The sequence below is a fragment of the Theileria annulata genome, chromosome 1, assembly GCF_000003225.4.
Source record: "Theileria annulata chromosome 1, complete sequence, *** SEQUENCING IN PROGRESS ***".
Taxonomy (NCBI): domain Eukaryota; phylum Apicomplexa; class Aconoidasida; order Piroplasmida; family Theileriidae; genus Theileria; species Theileria annulata.
In genome coordinates, this window is record NC_011129.2 from 252,141 (window position 1) to 270,777 (window position 18,637).

At 33.2% G+C, this 18,637-nt stretch overlaps 11 protein-coding genes across 11 annotated transcripts, besides 1 other annotated feature; 5 read left to right on the forward strand and 6 right to left on the reverse strand.

Annotated features, from left to right (window-relative positions):
- Positions 1 to 513: 513 nt before the first annotated feature.
- TA16435 (uncharacterized protein) lies at positions 514 to 1,588 on the forward strand (the record flags this gene model as incomplete). The annotated part of the gene is made up of 2 exons (XM_948561.1): positions 514 to 585; positions 617 to 1,588. 2 exons carry the CDS (start codon positions 514 to 516, stop codon positions 1,586 to 1,588), a joined length of 1,044 nt encoding a protein of 347 aa, XP_953654.1.
- Positions 1,589 to 1,885: 297 nt separating this feature from the next.
- TA16430 (uncharacterized protein) lies at positions 1,886 to 2,402 on the forward strand (the record flags this gene model as incomplete). Its single annotated transcript, XM_948562.1, has 3 exons — positions 1,886 to 2,146; positions 2,179 to 2,243; positions 2,276 to 2,402. The coding sequence occupies 3 exons, from the start codon at positions 1,886 to 1,888 to the stop codon at positions 2,400 to 2,402; spliced, it is 453 nt and encodes a 150-aa protein (XP_953655.1).
- Positions 2,403 to 2,597: 195 nt separating this feature from the next.
- TA16425 (uncharacterized protein) lies at positions 2,598 to 3,520 on the reverse strand (the record flags this gene model as incomplete). Its single annotated transcript, XM_948563.1, has 3 exons — positions 2,598 to 2,666; positions 2,696 to 2,724; positions 2,812 to 3,520. 3 exons carry the CDS (start codon positions 3,518 to 3,520, stop codon positions 2,598 to 2,600), a joined length of 807 nt encoding a protein of 268 aa, XP_953656.1.
- A 275-nt stretch (positions 3,521 to 3,795) lies between these two features.
- Positions 3,796 to 3,846: a sequence feature (Signal peptide predicted for TA16420 by SignalP 2.0 HMM (Signal peptide probability 0.671, signal anchor probability 0.000) with cleavage site probability 0.640 between residues 17 and 18).
- Positions 3,796 to 5,155, forward strand: TA16420 (uncharacterized protein; the record flags this gene model as incomplete). Its single annotated transcript, XM_948564.1, has 3 exons — positions 3,796 to 4,392; positions 4,447 to 4,699; positions 4,800 to 5,155. The coding sequence occupies 3 exons, from the start codon at positions 3,796 to 3,798 to the stop codon at positions 5,153 to 5,155; spliced, it is 1,206 nt and encodes a 401-aa protein (XP_953657.1).
- A 59-nt stretch (positions 5,156 to 5,214) lies between these two features.
- On the reverse strand, positions 5,215 to 7,206 carry TA16415 (uncharacterized protein; the record flags this gene model as incomplete). Its single annotated transcript, XM_948565.1, has 4 exons — positions 5,215 to 5,535; positions 5,569 to 5,679; positions 5,730 to 6,498; positions 6,530 to 7,206. 4 exons carry the CDS (start codon positions 7,204 to 7,206, stop codon positions 5,215 to 5,217), a joined length of 1,878 nt encoding a protein of 625 aa, XP_953658.1.
- Positions 7,207 to 7,390: 184 nt separating this feature from the next.
- TA16400 (chaperonin (T-complex protein 1 (TCP1), theta subunit)) lies at positions 7,391 to 9,106 on the reverse strand (the record flags this gene model as incomplete). The annotated part of the gene is made up of 2 exons (XM_948566.1): positions 7,391 to 8,622; positions 8,683 to 9,106. 2 exons carry the CDS (start codon positions 9,104 to 9,106, stop codon positions 7,391 to 7,393), a joined length of 1,656 nt encoding a protein of 551 aa, XP_953659.1.
- Positions 9,107 to 9,613: 507 nt separating this feature from the next.
- TA16395 (uncharacterized protein) lies at positions 9,614 to 10,801 on the forward strand (the record flags this gene model as incomplete). The annotated part of the gene is made up of 1 exon (XM_948567.1): positions 9,614 to 10,801. The coding sequence occupies one exon, from the start codon at positions 9,614 to 9,616 to the stop codon at positions 10,799 to 10,801; it is 1,188 nt and encodes a 395-aa protein (XP_953660.1).
- Positions 10,802 to 10,899: 98 nt separating this feature from the next.
- Positions 10,900 to 11,929, reverse strand: TA16390 (uncharacterized protein; the record flags this gene model as incomplete). The annotated part of the gene is made up of 3 exons (XM_948568.1): positions 10,900 to 10,972; positions 11,003 to 11,794; positions 11,883 to 11,929. The coding sequence occupies 3 exons, from the start codon at positions 11,927 to 11,929 to the stop codon at positions 10,900 to 10,902; spliced, it is 912 nt and encodes a 303-aa protein (XP_953661.1).
- A 329-nt stretch (positions 11,930 to 12,258) lies between these two features.
- TA16385 (uncharacterized protein) lies at positions 12,259 to 14,697 on the forward strand (the record flags this gene model as incomplete). Its single annotated transcript, XM_948569.1, has 1 exon — positions 12,259 to 14,697. The coding sequence occupies one exon, from the start codon at positions 12,259 to 12,261 to the stop codon at positions 14,695 to 14,697; it is 2,439 nt and encodes an 812-aa protein (XP_953662.1).
- A 75-nt stretch (positions 14,698 to 14,772) lies between these two features.
- On the reverse strand, positions 14,773 to 15,715 carry TA16380 (uncharacterized protein; the record flags this gene model as incomplete). The annotated part of the gene is made up of 3 exons (XM_948570.1): positions 14,773 to 15,432; positions 15,465 to 15,575; positions 15,617 to 15,715. The coding sequence occupies 3 exons, from the start codon at positions 15,713 to 15,715 to the stop codon at positions 14,773 to 14,775; spliced, it is 870 nt and encodes a 289-aa protein (XP_953663.1).
- A 402-nt stretch (positions 15,716 to 16,117) lies between these two features.
- On the reverse strand, positions 16,118 to 18,244 carry TA16375 (uncharacterized protein; the record flags this gene model as incomplete). The annotated part of the gene is made up of 3 exons (XM_948571.1): positions 16,118 to 17,874; positions 17,998 to 18,052; positions 18,143 to 18,244. The coding sequence occupies 3 exons, from the start codon at positions 18,242 to 18,244 to the stop codon at positions 16,118 to 16,120; spliced, it is 1,914 nt and encodes a 637-aa protein (XP_953664.1).
- Between the last annotated feature and the right edge of the window lie 393 nt (positions 18,245 to 18,637).

An 18,637-nucleotide genomic window follows, 5' to 3' on the forward strand; every position in this document is an offset into this window, starting at 1 on the left:
GGAAAGATTGAAGTGGTATCAAAAACATGTACCACGCAAAAATTTTTATTTATTTTTATGAGTGCAATAGTAAAATTTTCACAAATTTCGACTGTTCATAAATACATTCCAATGGTTGGGTAATGACTAAAGTGTGCCAGATTATTATATGCATAACATGTTTTAGTATCCCCTAATTTCTTTAATTGTTCGTTTTTTGCACTCTTTGTATTTTTTATTCATCAATTAAATGCGGGTAAAATAATTTAATCCATTCATTCTCAGTGGTATCATCTAGGGAATCTTTAACTCTAATCGCCGATCTAATCGACCATTCTGGAGCAATTTCATTTTGACTCCAAATAACACCAATCCCTAACATTTTTGAACATAATTTTACAATTATTTGTTCTTAAACAACCCACTTTACCATTCTCTATCATTAGGTAAATAAATTCTAGCTAATTTCTAAATTACAAGCTGTATTTTCTTTAAATTCGCCATGCTATAAATTCAATAATAAAATTAATTTAGATGGCTTTGGACTTTCTTTATAGAAACCTCGAACAAATGAGTTTTTTACATAAACCCCTAAATTATGGGAAGGTAACTTCACAATCTCTAATTCTGCCTATAGGACCTATGCCATTCTACAGCAAACGTTTATGGAACAGATGATGTTTGTAAATCACCAACAATGGCAGTTGAAAATCCAGATTCCCAAGATCTGTCAAGTTTAGGGCTGCAATACAGTGACCCAGCAGCCACTAATAAAAAGCCAAAGACAATTTTGCCAAAGAAACCACCGCTCTCAAGCTCAGAATTTCTAGCTAGCAACTGCACTAACAAGTTTTGCGATGATAAATATTACTACGGTAACTCTTTCCTTTGGAATAGTATGATAAACAATCTCAACTATGAAAAAGGATCATGGACAGATTCCAATTGGCGCAACAACGATTGGAATTGCGTTGCTTCTGATTTGACAACAAATAGTGGGACAGTGAATAGCCTGAATGAGGAAAAAAATTCTGATATTTTCCAGAGTGGCAGCAATAGTTTTAGTTTCCTCAATTCAGGATCAAACTACCTATTATCCAAATCATTGTCTTCAGACGTTAACAAAAACGAAAGTACCGCTGAAACTACGCCAGAAACCATGGTTACAAATTCCTTTCAAAGTGTAAATCTCACTAGTTTAAGTGGCTATCAGTTTCCACCCTTTTCTAAGTCATTCAAAAACGTAAATAGTTTCATGAACAACCACCCTCCTTTATCCAACTCCCCTAGTTGTGATAAAGTTGAAGAAGAAAGCTATAAAGAAAAGGGAAATAAACTGAAAAAAGATCTTACCTTTGATAAGGATTTGGATTTAACAACCATAACGCACAGCAACGGCCCTCCTGTTACCATGAAAGTTTACACTTCTTGGAGTTCCGACTCGGAAAATACTACATCCGTCAAAAAGTCTGAAAAAGTTCAGCTGGTTGCCAGATCCGGCAATTGGATATACGTTAGAGTCAACTCAAATCCAAATCGCTATGGTTGGATACCCGAATTTACTCTTGTAGAGTCTGAAATGTTATCAAGGAAAATGACAACCAACTAACCTTTAATATTTTATCATTCGAATTTTATGTAACTAGATTTAGTTAATGTTGTTTCTCATTTAGTTTACCAATTTTCATTTCTTTCATTATTTTCATCAGTATGATATTTTCATTCACACTACTTTTAGTTCCAGGTGTTTATCCTAATCATTAAGTTATTATGTGTTTAACACAAATAAAAATAATTATAAGATTAGATTTTAAAATTAACACTAAGTTAAATTAATTTTAACCTTTTGGTTTGACGACACTGTACATTATTCTGATTGTCAAACCTAGCTGAAATCATATTTTTGATGGAATCCGTAACAAATCGCATAGAAAAACTCAAATTTAGTGAAAATAAGTTAGAATCTGATGGAAATTTAAAGTTATCCGATAACTCTTTCCCCCTGGTTCACACCGAAAGGTTTACAGTTACAGATTCAAACGGTACTTTAAACCCGCAATTTCATTATCATAACTCAGATGAGGATACTGAATACACATTAACGGCACTCAAGTTTTCTAATTCCTGGCAACTTTTCTTGACATACTCAGGAAATGTTGGAACCTGGGTACACATTCAAATCTTACACAGATTATTTAGTTATGCTCATCCGCAGATTTATCGCATTTGGACATTTATTCAACCAAAGTTTTGTTAGGAGATAGGTATTCGTTAATTTTAATTAAATTTTATTTAGGACTAAGGAATACTACCAGATTTACTCCAGGAATGGAATCAAGGTCCTTTGTGATTGTCTGAGAGAGAAAAACAAAATCGACAAATACTCTCCCACAGGTTTTAAGACATGTTTAAGCAACTTTTAGATGATCTCATTTTGCTGATGGCTCTTGATATAAAAGTAATATGATCCAATCATACCACAATTATAGGTACATGACAATAAAGTTTTCGCACAAATACTTGAACAATTTAAAAATGTTTTTAATTTGCTGGCATGAATAGTCAACAAATTTATATTTATGAAAGTTAATATTCACATTTCGTATATTTTCATAAAATTAAAGATTAAAATCACAGGGCTTTAAAGTTATTGACACCGATGAAATGTACCTATTGGCTGGCTCAACCTAAAAGAGTATAAAAAATAAGTACAAACCGATAATTTTGGGTCATTTGAAGTGGAATCTAAAGAACTGTTAGTTAAAATAATCTTCAAGATTAGTTTGGATAACAGCTAATCACACATATATAAATAGTTGTGTAAAAGAGTACCTAGTATCCAAAGGTCATCTGAGCAGCAGATTGAATCAGTTGAAATAACAACTTCAAATACAGATTTAAAAAGGTCCTCAAACATAGCTTTATTTAGAGACATACATAATTCACATTCAAAAAGCTTTGATAATTGGTTATCCGATAACTTCAAACCAGTATTAATTTTGTTTTTACAATCATCACAGTACTTCAATACTCCAGATTTGTGTAAAAATCTTGTAAAGGATAGTTTGTACATGGTAACAATATGATAGTATAGGTCTTGTAGCAAGTAAAATGACTTCTTTACACAGAATCCTGACCCAAATATCCTTAACATAGGATCTTCTAAATGTTTTTGTAAGGAATTTTGACCATCAGGGTAATACATCTGACCATTTGTATCGGTCGGTACCTTTAAAATCAATAAATATGAAAAACTTACCAAAACTTTATTCTTACTTAGCAATTCAGTTACACTAAAATTATTATTGTTATTTTGCATGAATTCAGATGAGAAAACCTTAGAAATTAAAGGAAGATGCCATCTTAGAAGTTTAACACACCTTCTATAGTATACACAGAGGGGAACGTCCCTTGTTAAATAAACATCGTTTAATCTTTTATTTAGAGTTAAAAGAGGTCTTTTGAATCTTCTGAGAACCATTTTTTGTTGGAAGTTTTCGACAAGATCATCTTCAGCAGAAGAGGTGTCAACTGAATTCATATTTTATATTACAAGTTGAATTATTACTTTAAAAATATCCATAGAAAGGTTACAAATTTAAAACAAAATAAATTATTCACCTTTCGACCCGCTACTTGAGTGTTGTTATTACATCAACATTCATTTTATTTTTTAACTTTTAGTATATTTTTATGTTATTAAACAGAATAACTACTTCATTAATTCTTCTCTATTAAAATTTTCTGATTTCCTTCCCTTCTAATTTTCTCTCTTCCTTCTTCTTACTTATTCATTCATAATTATTATATTTTACTATGATTCCTTATTTTTTACTTACTTTTATTATAGTTAAATATTCCTTTTCTGTATATGATCCTAAATTTTACATACATGATAAGGATTTTTCACTCAACACCAATAGTTTGTTCAATGAGTTATGCTTAGATACACCGAAGAAGAATGTAGTTTGTATAATTCTGAAGCCAGATATCTTAAATAACCTTATATGTTATGATAAATGCTGTTTGATGTGTGTCAATAGACTCCAAATGAACAAGTGTTACTATTTAGATACCCTATCTCCTAAATGTTCAGGAACGATTTTGTACCCTTTAATTGACGCTAAATCATCCAATGCAGTTCCCAGTAACTCCGACACCAGCTTAATTGAGCTAGGGAACTTTGAAAATCCTGATGGCTGTGCAACTTTGATTGATGAAACTTGCAGAATTAATCGTGACTTTTCTCATAGTCTGGACTTATTGGTTCCAGGCAGGAAATCAAACGTCTTGTCCATAAGATTAAATCCTTCAAAAGCTGCGGATAGAAACTTCATTATTCAGGAATTAGATTTCAACTTACCTCCTAGAGATGAATTTTTGGAATACCTTAATACAATCATCACTGACAATGTTATTTTATAATTATTTCCCCTATCCGTTATTTACATAAAAATAATATTTTAGTTTTATCCGCATGTGAAGCAGTATCTAAAGAACGTGGAAAAAATGCTTAAGTTCAGAGAATGTGTTTTATTGAATGAACTTGACATAATATTCCACAACATTACACAGTTTCCACTCACAACTTACCGGAGGTTCGAGTTACATTACTTATATACCACTTCATTAACTTTATTTCTTAGAATAATGACCTTTAAAACTTTCCTTGTTAGTGGTTTCTCAAATTTTGCCTACATTGTATACAAGAAACTTGAAGGTACTTAGTCCATATATAGTATACACACATGAATATACAAGATACACACATATATTAAATTTATTCATACCTAATAATCATTACTCATTATTATGAGCAGAATTGTGGATCAATATTGTCGAAAGCGATTTAAAGAGCGTGGTTCCATCAATATCGAAATTTTTAAGTGTTTATGATTCGTATGAGGTTGATTTGTATTCTGAGCTAAGATTAATTATGGACCCTGCTGTATATAACGAAATTTTAACTAACTCGACTTCATATTCTAAACAACTTGAGGACACAAAAGGTGAATTACCAAGGATTGAAAGGGACAAATTGATTACCGAGTCTAACGAGTTTTTAAAGAGAATCAACCTTTTGCTCATCAAGCAATGTGAACCTCCATCAACTTATGGTCCTCAATGCACTGTTCGTTTCTTCAAGGCTTTAGAGGATAAATACAACAAGTTTTAACATAATAATATATATGTAAAACAAATAAAATTAAGTTATTGAGTGTCGATTAAAACAATTCAAGGTTCCAGGAAAAGCTCAGACAGTATATCTATTGACTCTTGGTCGAGTAGGAATCGATTATTTAAAACATTGTTTACATCTTGCAACATTATTTGATAATCTGCTTCTTTCAGCTCTTCATTACAAATTATATTATTGTTTTGTTCTGGTTCTTCAAACACAATCTGGTCTTGCTGTGGCTGATTTGTACTGGCTTCGTTCGAATTATTAGACAAATTTGAGTTATAATTGAGAGGTAAGTGGTGGCGATTTTTTAGTATCACATACTTAATTGTATATGCCAACGGTTCTATTATCTTAGTATTGAGTAGATTATTCTATAGACGTGCTGTTTTATTAAATAAAAATACCTTGGCTGGTTTAAATGTTGACAATATGTTCTGTATGTGTGTCTTTAGTGTATCAAGAAGGTTGTTTGGTATCCCTTTCAGGCACTGTTTATACAAATCATCAAAATTTTCCTAAATTTATTTGTTATTCAATTCATAAAAAATTTGTAATTAACACTTACATTATGGCGATTTTGGCTTATTATTCCAGAGTTGAGGAAATCGCGCGTTTTATTTGTAATGAAATTACTCAGAACGTACCACAACCATGAGAAAATCCCCAGGTACTCGTCTTCTGGGAAGTCTTCACTTTCTGAAAGATCCAGACTCTCTTGATCGAATGACCTCGTACTTGTTGTATTATCTGCTAAATCGGTATTATAAGGCGATGGTTTATAAATTGAAACGAGTTTTTCTGGATTTTTATAAAATTTTACGTTTGCTTCTGACATTGGCGGTTCAGTCATTTCATCTGCCGAGTCGAAGTCCTCAAATATTTCAAATGTATCAATTCTCTGTCTCTTATCGTCTTTAGGTTTCTTTGATTCCCCATCAAATTTAGATTTATTCTTGTTTTCCTCGTCTTTATTTGTGTCTAACACCATTTGGTCACTTTCTTTATGTTTAGTATCAGTATCCTGTGAATTTGGACCCTGGGTTCCTAAATCTATGGTACTGGCTGTTACAATATTGTTAACATTAAAATTTTTAGGTAATCCAAAGCATTTCCTGAGACTAAAAACATTTTCGTACAATTTCTTTAAACTTTCATTATTTGCGTTTCTCATTGCTCTTGGGGTGAACGTTCCGAGTTCAACTGGCGACAGCGAAACCTTGGCGTTCACCTTCTCGTTATCATCTAGACAATTTGTTGAGCAGAATGAATCACATTCTTCTCTTTCATATATACTATTTGAGGCCACATCGATTTTGTACTTGGATTCGCCGGTGCTAAATCATTATTAAACTAACTAAAAATTACCTTTTCTTTATTTGGTTGCAACAGTATATATATCCGCAGATTCCATTTTTCGATCTCTCTGCAATTACATCTTCCAGTGTCGTGAGATCGAAATATGTGTATATTAGTTTTTCTACCACCTTGCATGGTTCACATGGGTTAACCATGGACTTTTTGCAACATTTAAAGCGGCTTCCATCCGACGCAATATCAATTAGGTGGAACAAAATTTTATAAAAGTATGTAGCGTTAGTTACCTTTTCTTCTGATACTGGTTCAGTTCCGTTTGTTTCTTTTTTTGGGCTATTTTCTGATTTTACTCCATTTTTTAGACTGGCATCAGGATCAGGGACAACACTACTGCTACCAGTGCTGATAAAAACAGGGCTATGATTGTCGTCGGTATTATAAACCGAGGAAAACGTCTCATTTAGATCCTGTTTATTACTCGGATCTGTGGAATCCCTGTAATTATAAGACTTTTGATCGTAAACTTGTTGGCTTTCTAAATCAGAGTATGGATCTACAAATGTTAGATCTCCTTCGTTTTCGAAGTTTTGTTTTATAAAGCTTTTTTTGTTTATATTATTATTATTGTTATTACTTCCGGTTTCTGGGTAGTTATGTTCGAATGACTCGTAGTAAAACACTAAAGGTTCTGATTGATCGAAATGTACTGTTCCTGCCGATTGAACCATAAATTAAAACGTTTTAAAATCAAGATTCTTAAAAACTAGTCGAAATATTAAATCTTATTTAGTAAATACTAGCATTTTATGGTGTTGGATCTATTTTAGTTTAAATAAAATATCGATAAAACATTAGAAATACAGATATAAAATATATTATATTATATTAAAATATTTTATTTTTATTCATTATTTAGAAATCTGGGTTATTTTGGCCTGGTGGTTTTGGTCCTCCTGCTGGTTTTGCCACAATGATTTGGTCTACTGTTAGTATAGTCATCAGTGCTTCGTAACACAGTGTTAATAAATTATGTTTCGTTTGATAATGATCGAATACTTTCAACTCAACGGAATCTCCGCAGCTTCCAGTTTCAATATCTACACATGAATGAATCTTTCCATTTTCATGGAGGCTCAGAAGATTCGTCAGGAGTGTTTCGCAGTCGACTCCTGCGTTGGTTGCCAATATTTTGGGTACTACTTGTAGAGATTTTGCAAAGGCTTCAACCGCGTATCTTTCAAGTCCTGACACTGTGTCGCTAAACTTTTTCAGTAGTACTGAAAGTTGTAATTCCACTGCTCCTGCTCCTGGTAAAAACTTTCCATCCACTTTTAAATTATCTACCAATGCTACTGCGTCATCAATTCCTCTTTCCACTTCATCTAATTGGTTATTCGTTGCTCCCTTAAGTATGATTGTATTAACTCTGGAGTCCTTTGCTCTTATTATGACACACTTCTTGCTGCTAATTTCAGTTAATTCCATGCTTTCCACGTATCCAAATTCCTCGTTTACTTCTGGGGTTTCTCCATTTTGGAGATCAGCTGGTTGTGGTAGTAGTTGGGAAAGGTTCATTACTGCTTGGGACCTTGTGGTTCTACAGACTCTCCTGAGGTCAAATTTCGAGACTAATTTCAACACAAGGATATTGTATTTGTTACAGAAGTGAAGTGCCATTTCTGAGACTGCTCCGTTACATACAATAACTCCAACTCCTTTATCACTTATTGACTTGATTACTGTTTCCATTTCCCTTTCTTCTCCCTTGGTGTAGTTCAACAGTTGTTCAGCTGTCTTCAGGAGGACTGTTCCTTTCGTTTCGGGTCCTGAAAACTCCAAACCTACTGACAAAACTAGAACTCTGCAGTTGTATGCCTTCTTTACGGACCCCAAAGGTTCTCTAATAAGCACGAGTCCATTTACTAAGTTAGATTCCATCAGTGAGCCTCCTGTGAGTTTCACCACTCTGATATTTTCAGGGTCAAACATTGATACATCTGTAGGCATCACTGATATCACTGCATCTGTAACTAGTTTGCTTAAGAATTCTGACATATAGCTGAACTTTGAGTTCATTGCTGTGTACAACACTCTTCTCAAGCTTTCATGATCTCTCAAATCCTTGATATTGTAACAAACCAGACCTATATTTTTTATTTACTCCTTTATTTTTGTTTATATATAAATTATATAGTTCCACTTACTTGGCAAATGTTCCATTAGTTTGTTAAATGCTATTTCGTATCCTTTTCTGATATCTGAAATGTGTACTCCATCTTGCAACAACTCTCCTGCGTTTGTTAAAAGCTCTCCCAGGAGAGCCACCAGCGTATTACTTCCGTCTCCGAACTGGAGCTTTTGTGATTCCACTGAACTCAGTACTATCTTCCCTACTGGGTGTACTACTTCCAATTCTGCCAGAATGGTGTTGCAATCTGAGGTAACGAATTTTTTGTCGATATGGTTTACAATGAGTTTCTTCATGCTATTAGGTCCCAAGGACGTCTTTAACATGTCCGAGATTTGTTGAATTGCTTCTATGTTCCTTAGCGTTGGGTTATCTGCTGCTCCCAAAAACTTCCCGCCCTCTCTCATGAGAGCTCTGGCTCCGAATTTATGTTGAAACATGGTTAAGAATAAGTTTATTTATATTTGCTTTACTAATTTTATTTAGATGGATATCAGAGGACTAATTTAAGCTATGGTTCCCTTGTTATTCCTAGATTATTTTAAGAGAATCTTAATAAATTCAATCAATTGATAAGCGTTATAGATACTAGATTATTACTAGAACAATTAAGATTTTTGTAGAGATAATGAACAAACTGTATTTGGGGGATTTTACTGAATTAAAAATAAAACTACATTAAATATTTAAAATAATTTTACTAAACACTACATATTAATGTTGTTTTGTTTAGGATAATGATCCCGATAATTTATTATGAAAGATTTAAATTCTAAAATTTATTGGATTCCTTTTGTTATGGTGAAAGGTGTAATGATCGATGCTGGTCTAACGGCGCAACTTAATTCGTCTCCACCCAAGGATTTGTGTTTTTTCTTACAATAACGGAAATTAAAAAAATAAGAATATTTTTAATTGTAACATAAATTTGGATATGATAAAATTCAATGACTCTATTAAACCTATCCAATGTTGTGGATCAGCTTGGTGTGTCCGTATCAAGTCTCATTGCTCGTCGGAACTTATTATCATTTTCCATAAATCAGCTCGAGTTACTAAGGGACACATGTAAAAAGATTTCTAGAATTGATTCTTTTGATTCAAACTATCCTAAAAATCAAATTTTAACTGACTTTTTAAGGAATGGATCTAGGGTTTTGGAGGAATCCATCACTTTGAGGACTAATATTTTTTCAAACAACGACCTTCCTCTATTCAATCGTAAAATTTCAAATTCTGAAAAATTTCGATACCGACACAATCCCACAGATCTTGTTTCAAACCAACTTCCTCAAAATAGCATTAGTGATTTTAATAAATTTGACCATGTTTTGAACGACACATTGATCAGTTTTATCACTATTCTTGGAAATTCAGGATTATTTTTGAATAGCTTAGACTTTCTCAGGTCGATTTTATCTGAAATAAGGATCGATTCCTCAAATTATTCAGGCCTGGTTTGCACTGTGGGAATAATTAACAAGTGTGATTTGTTTAGATACAAGGACTTTCTCAACTTCACTAGGCGGATTTTTTCCAAATTTACCAGGAATTACAAGATTTTAAATTACATTAATGACCTAGATATCACCCTATTGCTCTTCCACAAAATCTCAATGCTGTATATGTCCCAAGCTTTATTACCAAATAATGATATTTCTACTCAGGATGAAACAGAATTGTTACATCTGCTAGTCACGAGTCTTGAAAAAGTCCTAGAAATTTCAAAATTCAGAGATGGCAGTTCTTCCAGCGTTTCCATGAAATCCATCAACAACCTTATTCAGTCGATTTTTTTACTCTATGATTACGACAAAATGTTAGTATGTAAATTATCCCTGGATAAATTGTATAAAATCAATAGAATTTTAAGTATAAACTCAGATTCTCATTATGCCACCTCTAATTTTGACAGCCCAGAACAGAAAACAGAATCTGGATCTACCTCATCTACCACCTCAATCCAAATTAAGAACACGAGTGACTTACACCTAAAAGTAAAAACAGTCCTAGATAACATCTCTATCGCAAACAATAGTTATAAAGACGTTGAAAATATTCTAAAGAATAAAAAAATATTAAATGAAATTAGGATAGGCTCGAGTTTATATTTCGTCGACTTACTAATTAATTAGATTAATTTTACAATCCTTGTGCTCATATTCTCGCTAGAATGAGGATTATATTCTATTTTAAAGGTTTAACTAATTATATAATTTACATAATATTCTATTTAAATGTTACATGGATAACACACTTCTCCAGGAGACACTACAATGCAGTTTGGGTCCTTTCTTACAGCCTCTCTAATTTAAAATTGTATTAATTTAAAGTACCTAATGGCATAGTCTTCGTGATATTTAGTAGAACGTTTTCTCCTAAAGGTCTCAAACATATCGTCGCCGCAGCCTAATCCTGGGTTTTCTTTGGCAGTATTTGAATAAAATTCTGACGCGTAATAGTCCCTCTTTGCCGGGTTTATTAGATCATCTTGGCTGAGTATCTTAGGCTGTTGATTTGTCTGTTTGCTAAAATTAAACTTTCGCCTTCTAGAATAGTTAAGACTAGGGTCTTCAGGGTGTATTTCTGATCTATACTGTTCAAAAATTTCTTCCAATTCATCGTAAAAATCCTCCACTTTATTTCTCTGAGTAAGTGTTAAATTTTGCACTGGCTCATCTTCCTTTTTGCCACCTATTTTGTCTAAATCTTCAAATTCTTTATATGGTACAAAATCTCTCATTTTATCACGACTTTCAATCAAAATACTTGCCATAACACCCACATTGCAGGTATCCAAATCAAACTTATTATCAACTCCATTTAAATTGGGGTCATTTGGTGGGTTAAAATGCGATAATTGGACTGGAACAACTGGAAAAACAGGGTTCTGATTAGGAATTTGGAATGGAGGAAAAGGTTGGAAACCAGATGGTGGAACAAAGGGTGGAAGGATTTGAGGTTGGAATCCCATGGTTTGCAAAGTTACATTTTGTTGTAAATTATTTAAATTATTACTAGGGGTTGTGACATTTTGTAAATTAAAATTGGGTTGAACGTTGCTGGAAGCGTTTTTTGAATCGGAAAATCCAGACCTTTTTACTGGGTTAGGGTCATCAAATCTACTTCTAAAACAATTATTTATTACAAAATATTAATTATCTTCATTATGTGGTAAATAATATGATAATTTTTATAAATTGGTTTTAAAGATACTTTCTCCTAGCTTTACCCGAGGAGTTAGAATCAGATGGAGTAGGCATTCCAACGGATTCAGAAAACTTATAAATTATAAAGTTGAAATGTTAGAGAAATGAAGATTCTTCATATAATATGAGAATGACAGGAAGTCATAAAAAATTACAGATTTACAGATTATTAGAACAGGCGGTATCTAGGGCAAATAAAGATCTTAAAATATCATTTATACTACATATTAATTAAAAATAAAAATACGAGTTAAATATACATTTTACTAAATAAATATAATGCAATTAATCGTAGTGTGGTTATTAACACATTTGAACATAACTATTTTTTCCAAAATGAATATTTATTCCCTTATTTTATTTTAATGGAATATAACTAGAAAATGTCAAGTGAAACATCCAGTGAATCTGAAGTCGATCCTAACAGTGACCTTTTAGATTGTACTGATGAAGAATTACGAGATTTTAAAATAAACAATGATTTACCAAAAAATACTGATCCTTCAGATGAAGATAAAACTCTTGATAACAATCGCAATCAAAATGATCTTTATTCCTCCGAAAATAAGGAATTAGAAGAGGATGAAAATTTTGGAACCGATAATACTTTTTCAAATCATAGATTTTACAACAATGAAGATAAAAACTCTGATGATGAGTTAGATGCCCAAAATTTTCAATCATTAAACGCCAATACAGATGAATGTGAACAATTTCAAAATTCGGAAACCATCACTAATGAAACCAATACACAAAATGTTGATTATTCATTTGGTGATTCAATACCTCCTCAAGATCCCAGTGAAAATGATCTCGAACAAAAATCTGAAGTGGATTCTGAACAATTGTTAGAACCAGATTCAGAACCTAAATCACCAGAACCATCATGCGACCCTTCCGAATACTCTGAATCCAACAAAGATAATCAACCAGAGGAACATGAAGAAAAAGATTCATTTGACAATGAAACTCCTGAACAATTGTCAGATCAGGTTTCAGAAAAGTTATCCGAGTCAGTTCCCGATCAAAATTCTGAACAATTATCGGAACCACAGGTTGAACAAATGTCAGAAACAACACCGCAAACAGAGGTTGCACAACCAGAGTCACCGCGTACGGATTCCAAGTCTAAACATCACAAAAGGTTTAAATCCACAACGAAAACATTCGAATCACTGTTCCACAAATCATCCATCGGAAAGTCGAGCAAATCAAAAACTAAAAGTTCTTCAAAAACAGAGGAAACTCCATCATCAAAAGACGTAGTTGTAACTAGCACATCATCTTATACATCTTCAGCAACAAAGAAAAAGGATAAGGGTCCTTGTTGGACATACTATGAAATACCAGGTAAACCAGGAAGAAAAGGACCAACACTGGGAGTATTTTGTGACTCTATGAGGTCAAACAAATCTTACCAAAGAACAGATACGAGCAAGGACCAAAAGTGTATAGTACTGCAGACACCAGATTCACTAGAGAGATATCTGCACCCATTTCAAGTGGTTTCAAACTACTACTTAAACACAAACTACATTAAGTACTACACTAACAGCAACAACATGGAAGATTCAGTAGTTAATAGTTATTATTATACAAACATGATGACACAAAGAAAGACACTCTTCCCGTATTGCGTTACGAAAACGATATCAGGAAACGTGCCCGGAATGGGAAGAGTTTTAGCATGCGGAACACAATGCGGGAAAATAATTATATACTCATTTTTTACACTCGACGAACTGATCGTTCTCGATACTAGAACGGTCTACGACAGGTATTTATCAAGAGAAAACTCAATAGATTCTGAAACTGATTTCGATATCGATAAAGCTATAGATTCCACAATATTTGAAGTTAATTCACTGGCATTCATAACAACATTCGAAAATTATAGTACAATTCTAGCAATAGGGAACCATTTAGGACACCTTTTACTGTACCAGATACCCAAAATGCAACTAATTAAACTTATATACCCGTCTAATATGTCAAATGCCAATATGTACCTAAGATCCAATTCTTCCAATACAATAACATCTAGCATGTCCATTACTAGTTCTTGCTGTGATGAAAGTGAGTCAGAGTCTGTTCTGATAGACGAACTTGAACTATTAAAATTTAGGAGACATAAAATATTAAACCCAAACAACCAACAAGATTCGGAATCACAAAATGATGAAGTGGCCTTTATAACATGTCTGGGCTACTGTCCCACTACAGGAGACCTCTGGGTAGGTTATGGAAACTCGTCGTTTGCAATATACTCGAGCACCTTCAAACTTAAGAAGTTTTACACCTCAAATAGCCTGTCAGACACCAACAATAACATAGTAATTGATGACAACGTCTATGGAGTTAATAACTTCGAGTATTGCACCTACGAACAAATAGTTCTGGTGGTTTACGGGAACGTCAAGGTTGATATATTCACCTTTTCGGGAAATTTTCTTAGCACCATCAGCTCCACGAGACTAACTAATGCCACAACTCCAATTTCCTCAGTTCATGTTTCCAATAACCCTAACGGCAGTATACTCTACATAGGGTTAATGGACGGCTCTCTCCTTGTAAAACAGATCATGTACAATACTAACAAGAATATCATTGCAAAAGAAAACGGGGACCATAATGATGGTTTGGATGAATTGGTAATCAACACAATTGAATTCATCTTGCTCTACAAATTTATTTACAAGTTCGATGGAGAAATAAACTCCGGAGCACCAGTAACATGTATTTGTCCTGTTCCATCACAACAGCTCGTCCTACTTGGAGACGCATCAGGAGGTCTATCTGTCATATCTAACTTAACCATATAATGTATTTTTATAATAGTCACTATATATTATTTATTCAACTACTAACATTAGTAATTTTAACTTTTAAATTAAAAATCAACTTTGTTGGTTAATGTGTAGAATCTGGTTCACGACGCTTCTGCACATAGGGCATGCTCCAAACTGGATTGAAACTGTTTTGGAACAATCAGAACAGAGACATATGTGACTACAGGGAAGCAGAATAGTGTTTGAAGGCGTTTCTAGACAAATTGCACAATTTCTAATCCGTTCATCCTTTTGATCTTTCTTGATTCCATATTCCGACTCGTTCAATCCATATACTTCCTGAACCAAATAGCCGCACGATCCAACCTTAATCCTTCTCTTGGTTACATAAATATGCCACTTCCCGTTTAAGTCTTTCTTTAAGCCGCACATTGCAAAATAGGTAAAGTCGTTATTCAACGAATTAATTACGATCAGAATCGGCACAAATTTACGCTCAGTTGTAAAGGAGGCGGTTTCCAAGGTAACATTACGTAGTCGGAGCAAATACGAATATTTTAATTCAAACTTCTTATTAGTTCCGACTTCCAAATTAAATTCCTTGCTAATGCGATTTGGTTTAGAAAAACTAAAATTTATAACATTTATGTTTATAAAATACCTTGGAATGCCATTATTTAATCCCATATGTTTTTGTCCGAATTTAAAAATAACCGTGCAGGGTTCAGCCGTGTCGTATTCAAAACAGATCGAAAATTTATTACAAGCCTAAAAATAAAGAATTACTTATTAAATCTTACCGGGTAAGGATTAACCGTTACGGTTTTGAGTAGGAAAATTGTTTTTTTGTGTTCCAATTTTGAAATTACAAAATTATCTACTGGTTTTATATATTCTGGAGGATCAAAACTCTGAAAATTAAAATATAATTCAGCATAAAAGTTAATTTTACCTCATCTAGAATATATTGATTATCCGTTGGGATTATTTCCTGTTCTAAGACTTCGAATTCTAAATTATTTCTTGGAGATTTAGAATTTAGGTTTCCCATATCGAGAAAATATACTCAAAATATTAGAATATTAGAGTAAAAGAGAAACATAGTATAAAACCTATTAAATTAAAATAATGATATAGAATATCTTACAAAATTGAGATAGAATAAAAATAAGATATTACAAAAACATGAATTAAAAATAATTATTCTCTTATTATATGCAACAGAGTTTTATAGATTGGGTAGCGTAATATTTTATTATTTTTTTTAAATCTACATTTTACTTGCTTCTTTAGTTATAATAATTTATAATAATTTTTTAATAATTTTATAACAATGGTTATGTTAAAATTACTCCTGTGTAGTCTCGTAAGATTCTAATTTGGATTCCAGCTTCTAAATCAAAGGGAATATACTCATGAACAAAATAAATAAAACATTAGAACAAGTTTAAAATTAATCCGATACCTTCAAACTTCCCACCTCTACAGATAACAAAGTTTTTGAACCGTTCTCTAGACTGTGTGTTGGATTCACATATGTTAAAAGCTTATATAGTATTGATGCAAGCGGACCTGGAGACCCATTTTCATCATGCCTTTGAAAAAGACAAACCTTGTAGTCTCCATTTTGAATTTTAAGATTAGAAAAAACCATTTTACCTGGTCCAACTTCCATATTGTAATCAAGATTTAGTTTTCCTGAAGTGTACAAAAGATTGTGTAATAGATTCTCTCTGGTACACTTCCCATCAGCTGGAGCTAGAGATAATCCAGTGCATTTGTTGAAATTGGAACCCATTACCTCAAGAGTTCCAACTTCTTCACTACCATTTTTCATCGTGTATGAATTTAGTGAAGTGACTAAAGGTGTGGAACAGGGACTGGACCCGAGTGAGCATGTTAAACTAGTAGAGTCTGCAAAAGCAGAACAAGTCACACCCTTTCCGTCCTGAGTAAAGCACTGAGTTGGTCCCTGAAATTGTGTTCTACAAGATTTTGAACAATCAATTGAACAATTAGCTTCAGGTTTTTTGTAATATTCTTCAACCTTTTGTGTTTGGTCTGTAGATAATGTACCCATGTTCACTTTGTAAAGTTCCTCGGCTTCTGATTTGGCTTTAAGATGTGCCTTTACACTAGTACCACCCTCGTTTTGTTCTTTGCTGTTGTCGGTCTGTTCACTACTTTCTGGCTGTTCGTGAGGTTTTACCTCCTTCTCGCATGTGCAACTTGGCTGAGAATTGTCTTGGCTTTCACCCAATTCACCACCCTTAGTTTCAACACTGACTTGTTGAGTTTGGTCATTTGAACTTTCGCTTTCAGATTTTGGAGTTTGTTCTTGAGTTTCATGTTGTTCCTGCACAGCCGTTCCATTTTCTTCGGCTACTTTGTTTTCATTTTCAGACTTCTTGGCTTCCTTTTCCTCATTGGTGGCTTCAGGCACCTTGGTCTGTTCCTCCACAACTGTTTTCTGTTCAGCATTTTGATTGGGAGACGTTTCTTCTTTATTAGGACCGTTTTCAGCGGCCTTTTCTTCATTATTTTGTTGCTCAACTACATCTTCTTTCTTATTTTCTGGTTCATTTGCCGGCTTAGCTTCCTCAGTCTTTTGATCACTCTCAACCTTTTCAGTTTCCCCTCCCTTTGGACCATTTTCGACCTTTTGTTCATTTTCAGTCTTTTGATTATCTTCTAGCTTTGGGCTATTTTCAGGTTTTCCTGTATCTTTATCTTGTTCCACTTTTGAACTTTCTAGTGATCGATGTGTTGAATCACCTTTAGTTTTATGGTCTGAAGTATGATTATGACCTTTACCACTATGATGAAATTCTTCATCTTCTTCATGGCCATGAAGATCTTCAAAATCCTCATCCTCATCCTCCTCATCCTGATGACCATGACTGTGGCCGTGGTGATGGCTATGAGAATGTTGACCTTTATGTCCATGATGACCGGCTTGAGAGTGTGCAGTTTGGTGTTGATGTGAATTATCTTTGGGTGGATTCTCAGCAGTTTCAGGTTGTTTGGTACCTTCTTCACTATTTTTTGGAGGTTCTGATTGTTCTTTAAGCTGTTCATGATGGTGAACCTGCTCCTTGGTAGTAGTTGATTCTACCTTTGTCTCAGCATTTGAAGCCTCCTGTTTTGTTTTATCTGATTCTTCACCATCATTCTTATTAGTGATCACATCCACAGTCTCTCCAGATTTAACTAAACAGAATTATTTTATAGAAAATTTGTTGTTAAATAGGTAACTATCCACATATCAAATGTGTAAGTTCAAGGTCAGCTATTTATTTATTCAAATTAATTCTGGGAAAATAAAACTAGTACCTGATTCTGGAGAATTGTTATCCACTAAGGCTTTCTGGATAAACGATGACTTTACCTGAAAATCAATAAAGATATTTTAATTATTTATTTTAAAAGCATGATATGAATGCTGTCAATCCATCCACTAATTATTTATTTTTCTTACGTTATTTATATCAAAATCATCTCTTATTGATTCAATTGGTTTGTATATTATTTTTGATACTATAATTGCCAAAATTCCAAACAGAAACTTGGTTATCAGCATTGGATTAATCTCAAGGTAGACTATACATTATTTTTTTGGTTTTTTATACATACAATTAAAAATTTTATACACTACTTTGTAGTTTTTAACTGGTTAACATAGTTTTTGGGTTCTCTCTCATTTTTCCTGAGTTTGTCTGCGCACTGGTTGCACAGTTGTCGATGCTGTCTACGTTCCATCACATTTACACATCTCTAATAAACTGCTAATTCAGCAAAATATTTATTTTATTTTGTTGTTTCAGTATCCAATATTTGATTTTTATCCATTCTTTCCAGTAGAAGGTAGCCAATTCACCCTGATTTTGAACATTCGGTTTCCAACAGCTATAAAAACACCTTCTTATCGCAAATATACATTTTTTAATACTTGATAGTTATAATTCATGAATAT